Source organism: Pongo abelii, chromosome 3 (assembly GCF_028885655.2).
Source record: "Pongo abelii isolate AG06213 chromosome 3, NHGRI_mPonAbe1-v2.0_pri, whole genome shotgun sequence".
NCBI lineage: Eukaryota > Metazoa > Chordata > Mammalia > Primates > Hominidae > Pongo > Pongo abelii.
This window is the reverse complement of record NC_071988.2, coordinates 186,671,034-186,678,248: the sequence shown is the minus strand read 5'-3', so window position 1 is coordinate 186,678,248 and position 7,215 is coordinate 186,671,034. Positions and strand designations below refer to the sequence as shown.

At 40.0% G+C, this 7,215-nt stretch overlaps 1 protein-coding gene across 1 annotated transcript; it reads right to left on the bottom strand.

Annotated features, from left to right (window-relative positions):
* Positions 1-3,094: 3,094 nt before the first annotated feature.
* On the bottom strand, positions 3,095-4,901 carry LOC129058878 (syncytin-1-like). Its single transcript, XM_054553624.2, has one exon. It carries the CDS (start codon positions 4,652-4,654, stop codon positions 3,512-3,514), a length of 1,143 nt encoding a protein of 380 aa, XP_054409599.1. The 5' UTR covers positions 4,655-4,901; the 3' UTR covers positions 3,095-3,511.
* Between the last annotated feature and the right edge of the window lie 2,314 nt (positions 4,902-7,215).

Here is a 7,215-nt window from a genome sequence, read left to right as displayed (position 1 = left end):
CTGGGAACTGAAATATAACATTGAAAGAGTTTTGTTTTTATCTCATTTTGCACTTTTAAAATACAAGTTGAGGGGAAAAAAGGATCTGGTTTGAATTACTGAGTCATGGGAAGTCAGTATTCCCAAGGTCTATTTTTGCCTCACATTAATTTGTATTTTCACTGGGGACTGAAAGCTCTCATCAGGTTGGCTGAACACAATATAGCTATTAATTCTTTCTCTCTTTTCATAGCTTGATTCTTCTTTGAGATGGTAACTTAGTTCAGATGCAGGAGAGTAGCTTTCTCTGGAAAAAGAAGAATGTTTTTATTTATTCTAACTCTGGTACTCTGAAGTCTGTCATATCTGGAGCATTAAAATATTGTGTGCTTGACCAACCAAGAACGGCAAATGTTCAGCTACACAGAAAGTCTATATGAAAAAAGCCTCCACCTTGTGGTTTTTATAAAGCACACAAAGTGTAGTCAATATGACTATGGTTCAATATGATATTTGTTTTATATAATCAAATGAATAGCACATTTATCCAGAGTGCTAATGTAATAGTAAAATTATCAGCAAAGCAGAAGACTCTAGTGTGGAGAAAATACTTTTATATCCATGCTATAATGGAATGTATGTGAAATTTCAATAATGGCTTTCTCTTTCGGGAAAGGGTGGTCATTAATTGGGTTGGTTTCCCATCAGAGAGTGGTAATCATCCCTGTTTTCCAATGGTGTTGATTTTTATATGAACACAAAATGCCAATCTATATCATTCTTAATGACATTTTCAGTAATAAGAGGGGTATTAATTCAAGTACCTTTTTCATTTCCCAGATCTTTATATTTACTATGTAGTCAGCTTATTTCTGCTCTAAAGGAATATGTGAAGTTCTCAAGGGAGGCAGATTTAAGACAGACAGTGCCCTGGAGGAATTTACAGTCTCTCAAAGGAGACAGATGTGTCACTAGATGAGTGAAATAAAATGAATTAGGTGTTGTCTGTACTTCTCACCTCCCAGTGACCTCTCAATCAACACTGTCATCTTATCCAAGCCACCAATAATCACCCTAAAGCTAAATGTAATTCATTTTTTGTCTTAGTGTCTGTCTTCCTTGGTGCATTTTTCATAGTGAACCATTCCCACTTTCTTGGCTCTTGGTTTTGATGACATCACTTAATCCTGCTTTTTTTTTCTCTTCCTACATCTACAGCTACTACTTTTCATTCATTTTAAAGGGCTCTTCTGACTATTTTTCAGTGGTTTCCAGACCTTGCTTTCATTTTACTCTGCACATTCACCATGATTTCAGTTGTCATCTTGGACAAGTGTCAAAAATCTGAACAGTCAAGGTTGTACCAGTAGAAGGAGCCATGGGAAAGGCAGCCCAGGGGACAAGTGAAGAAGTAGAAGTCAGGAGAGACAGCCTAAGGGCTAGAGCCAATGTGCTCTTAGGAAGAAAAGATTCTTATCGAGAGCCTCAGTCTGTGATGCCGTTGACCCTATAATTTTAGAGTCAAAGATCAGAAAGCTGCCTCCATGTTGTTTCTTCAGATGTGCTTGGATACCAGTATTTTGTCTGATAGAAACTAGCAATCTTTTCCTCAAAAACTTTCTTTTATTCATTAATGCTGCTCTAAAATGTAAGGATTTACAGTTCCTCTTTCCTCTTCCTATCATAAACACATTAAAGCTATCTATTTTGAAAGGAGAGAGATCTCAACACAAATTTTTATCTTTTAGTTGAAACATGAGCAAAAAATGTCCCATTAATTTGCTATAGAATCAGCAACCATTGGAGGGGAGATGGCCACAGAAGTGAGCAGAGCAGTGAAACAGGCAAGGCAGGCAACTCTCACCATGGCTAAGTGGTCTGCAACAGGATGGGCCTGTTTGTGTGCATGTGTGTATGTGTGTGTGAGTGAGCATGAGTGGGAGAGAGAGAGAACAAATCACAAGTTGGAGGGTGTTGCAATCCTATTTAGGTATCTCTAATGAGAGAAGAAAGGAGTAAACATGTAACAGAATCCATAGCATTGTGCTCTTCCCACGTGCCCAGGTGAAAATTTAAAACATCTTTGAAAGAACATGTTTTATTTTGAAAAAAGAAAAACAATATTGAAAATATCTCACTTCCTATTATAGCCATGCTTGCTTTTATATAAAAAAAAAAGTCAGGTGGCATGCCAGGAAGATGCTATTGCATTAAATCTAACAATTTCAGAAAACGGTGCTGAATTGAATAAAAGCAATCTTGCCCAATAGGTTCAGAGTCCTGGTAATTTTGAGAATATAGTTTTGCATGAGCATAAGCCCACCAAAGGAAAGAGTAATAAAATTTCTTTTAAAGCATTGCTTCACTCGGGAGAGATGTTCTGACGCTGCCAAAAAGGCAGCGGAGTACAATGTTTTCCGCCCGTTTTGGTGGAATTTTTGACAAGTTTATCTTGCTTGTGTCATTTGGCAGGTTAAAAAACATCTTTGATCAGAGTCTTTTATTGCCCTAGAGAAATCACGTATTCATTAACCCCAACAAATATTTTCTCCGTTTCTACTATGTCTGTCTGAAACCATCCATGATCTTGGTAATGAATTTTTACAAGGAAGACCAATAACTGAAGATATTATTGGTTATTATTTTAATACTGCTGCTATAATTTGTGATCACATGTAATTGACAAGGAAAATGATTATAATTTCCACAATAAATCTTTTTATCTTATATTTAAACTTATTGTTGTTAGAGTGATTGTGTCCTGTGTATTAAAAGCATTCTTTTTTTTTTTTTTTTTTTTTTTTGTGCTGTCACAAGATTTAATAGAAAACAGAGCTCCCATACAAACAGAGGGGACCCAAAGAGGGTAGCTGTTGCCTGCTCAAATGCCTGAGTTTATATCCCAATCATTGTCCCTCCTGCTGTGCTCTCAGGTGATAGATTATTGACTATTTCTTTACCTCCTGTTTTTGCCTAATTAGCATTTTAGTGAGCTCTCTTTACTACCTGATTGGTCGAGTGTAAGCTAAGTTGGAAGCTCCATGTTTAAAGATGGATGCAGTCACCTTCCCAGCTAGGCTTAAGGATTCTTAATTGGCCTAGGAAATCCAGCTAGTCCTGTCTCTCAGTCCCGCCTCTCAACAGGAAAACCCAAGTGCTGTTGGGGAGGTTGGCTGATGACCATTCTAACTGCTTCCTGCTGAGCTGGGGCATAGTAGGGGTTGTGCAGTTGAGATTTCCTAGGGAGGGGTGCCTTCGATGTCATTAACATTGGAGCATGGGCTAGCAGGCCGGTCCAGGGGTCTGTGGTAGATCTTAGTCATAGACTGCATCTGGGGCTCCATTTGAGGAATGATTTGTAGCTTTACAGCTTCAATTCTGGAAGAGACAAACTTAACAAGGAGGTTAAAGATACAGGATCCAAAAAGGAGTAACAATATTATAGCTGCTAGAGGTCCTAAGTAGGAGAGAATCCAGGGCATCCATTGGCTGAGGGTCTGGTGTTTTGAAGCTCCTCTGCTCTATGTTGTATTCAATCTCGAATTTCTTTAACTTTCTTGGTGACGATTCTGGATTGATTAACATAACAACAGAATTCTTCCCCTAAAAATAAACAGGTTCCCCCTGTTTTGGCAGTTAGCAAGTCTAAAGCTCTTCGATTTTGAAGGACTACTGCTGCTAGGGAGTTAAGTTGATCTTGCAAGGTGACTAGTGAGTCGGCAACCCGTTCCATGTCACCATTTAGTTCTTGAGACAGTTTGTAGTAGAACTGAGTAGAGGTTGTGATACTGCCAATGCCAGTACCTAGTCTGCCTAGCACTCCTGCTCTGATAACAAAAGAAAGAATGGGTACTGTTTTGTTGCAGGGCTTAGGTATGACATAATTGTATAAATCTTGTTCAGTGTAGATGGTCATAGGTGGCACTAAGAATGAGAGGATGCACATAGATTCTGAAGAGCCATTCAAACAATGATAGGCTGAGGTAGGCAATATTCCTGAGGGTAAGCAGACTATGCGTGTGGGAGGAGTTACCCTCCTGATGTGTTGGGAGTTGGTTGTGTCTATAGTATTGCTAAATTTTACACAGGTGAGGTTTGAGGTATGGGTTATTTCCAGATTGGAAACAAGAGGTCCTACTAAAACGGAGGTGGTATTTATTTCTGTGCTGAAGTTGTTCCATTGTTCAGGTACAGGGATTGAAGTGTATGGCCTGAAGTGCAGGGGGAAGCACATCCAACACTTAGTAGGGTTTTGGGCCAAGGCCTCATGGAGCCCAGTGAGGGTGGTATTAAATAGGCTTACCAGGGGGGTATGGGTATGGAGGGTTTCATGTAGTTTTAAGAGAGCTAGTCCTTTGTAGGGCCTAGAGGTGCTGTGTACTCGGGTCAGTTGGGAGATCACTTCCCTTGGGTGTTTTTCTCTTGCCTGATCTTGAACTCCGCCCCCATCAGACATACTGGTATGGGTGAAGTAAGTCCAACAGACAGTGGCTCCAAGTCCTCCAGGACAAGTAAGATTAATCATTTTCCCTGTCCAATAATGAGTATTTGCATGCTTGCAAAGAGTGGCAGAGGTATAGCAGTTGCGGGGCATATGGGTGTGGGTGGTGAAGGTGGAGTTTCCCTTAGAAAAACTCCTATACGATGGGGCATTAATATTTCTGGGAAGCCGCATTCTCCATAGAAACTCTTGGTAAGGGGAGCTACTGGTTGTACAGCGTCATGGAGGGTGTGTAGTGAGAATGAAAGGGAGTAAGAAAACAGTAAAGAAAAAAATATGATAAGGGGCAGCTATGGGGATTTACGATTTTAGTTGCTTTCCTCACGGTTGTTGCTTGAAGAGCAGGTGCAGATCCTCTAGAGTTTCACAGGAATAGCTAGCATTGTCTCCTGGATTTTCGGGTTCCTTTGGCAGTACTCAGGGTTTGACCCGAGTGTGATGTATCCAAGACTCCACTCCAGTCACTTTAACCATGGTTGGGATAGATAAAATGACTGGGAAGGGTCCTTCCCAGGATGTATCTAGGGATGGGGAGTTAAAGGGAAGGGACTTGACTAATACCATGTAACCAGGGTGGAAAAATTCCTTTCCATCCTCTCGGTGACAGACTCCTTGTAATAGTTTTAAGAACTTGTTGATATTTGGTTAAGGAGGTGATGTCTGCAACTAAGTTGGCTGTCTCTCAGTCAAGCACAAGGTCATTGGTTAGGAAGGGCTGCCCATACAGCATTTTGTATGGGCTAAGTCCTGCTTTCTGGGGAGAGTTTTGGATTCTTAGTAAGGTTATAGGAAACAGAGCAGGCCATGCGAGGTGGGTTTCCTGGGTTAGCTAAAAGCATTCATTTATTCTTTGCAGTCCTGGACCGAGATGTTTAGTTTTAAAATAATATCCAATAAATAAGTAAACTTTGAAAGTTGTTATTCATCACAAGGTAAATTGTGGTTTTATTTTTCATATTGAGATTTATAGCTACAGGTCAAGATCAGACCATCACCTTTCCCCAGACACTCCAGTGCACATTTCTGTGATAGAGCAAATTTTCAAAATCACTTCCTTTTCACTGTAAATTTGAACAAAGGCAAGAGGTATATACTCTTTGTGGTGACATATTCCTGGTGAATGATGCAATGTCTCTCTGAATCTTCAGAGCCTCTTGATAAGGCCACTACTCCCTTGTTTTGTCATTGTGTTTACACCATACTGTGATCAAATCCATGTACATTTTCTTTTTTTATGTATATATTTTTATTATACTTTAAGTTCTAGGGCACATGTGCACAACGTGCAGGTTAGTTACATATGTATACATGTGCCATGCTGGTGTGCTGCACCCATTAACTCATCATTTAGCATTAGGTATATCTCCTAATGCTATCCCTCCCCTCTCCTGCCACCACACAACAGTCCCCAGGGTGTGATGTTCCCCTTCCTGTGTCCATGTGTTCTCATTGTTCCATTCCCATCTATGAGTGAGAACATGTGGTGTTTGGTTTTTTGTCCTTGCAATAGTTTACTGAGAATGATGGTTTCCAGCTTCATCCATGTCCCTACAAAGGACATGAACTCAACATTTTTAATGGCTGCATAGTATTCCATGATGTATATGTGCCACATTTGCTTGATCCAGTCTATCATTGTTGGACATTTGGGTTGGTTCCAAGTCTTTGCTATTGTGAATAGTGCCACAATAAACATATGTATGCATGTGTCCTTATAGCAGCATGATTTATAATCCTTTGGGTATATACCCAGTAATGGGATGGCTGGGTCAAATGGTATTTCTAGTTCTAGATCCCTGAGGAATCACCACCCTGTCTTCCACAATGGTTGAACTGGTTTACAGTCCCACCAATAGTGTAAGTGTTCCTATTTCTCCACATCCTCTCCAGCACCTGTTGTTTCCTGACTTTTTAATGATCACCATTCTAACTGGTGTGAGATGGTATCTCATTGTGGTTTTGATTTGCATTTCTCTGATGGCCAGTGATGATGAGCATTTTTTTCATGTGTCTGTTGGCTGCATAAATGTTTTCTTTTGAGAAGTGTCTGTTCATATCCTTCACCCATTTGTTGATGGGGTTGTTTGTTTTTTTCTCATAAATTTGTTTGAGTTCTTTGTAGATTCTGGATATTAGCCCTTTGTCAGATGAGTAGATTGCAAAAATTTTTTTCCCATTCTGTAGGTTGCCTGTTCACTCTGATGGTAGTTTCTTTTGCTGTGCAGAAGCCCTTTAGTTTAATTAGATCCCATTTGTCAATTTTGGCTTTTGTTGCCATTGCTTTTGGTGTTTTAGACATGAAGTCCTTGCCCATGCCTATGTCCTCAATGGTATTGCCTAGGTTTTCTTCTGGGGTTTTTAGGTTTTAGGTGTAACATGTAAGTCTTTAATGCACCTTGAATTAATTTTTGCCTAAGGTGTAAGGAAGGGATCCAGTTTCAGCTTTCTACATATGGCTAGCCAGTTTTCCCAGCACCATATGTTGAATAGGGAGTCCTTTCCCCGTTTATTGTTTTTGTCAGGTTTGTCAAAGATCAGGTAGTTGTAGATGTGTGGTATTATTTCTGAGGGCTCTGTCCTGTTCTATTGGTCAATATCTCTGTTTTGGTACCAGTACCATGCTGTTTTGGTTACTGTAGCCTTGTAGTATAGTTTGAAGTCAGGTAGCATGATGCCTTCAGCTTTGTTCTTTTGGCTTAGGATTGACTTGGAAATGTGGGCTCTTTTTTGGTTCC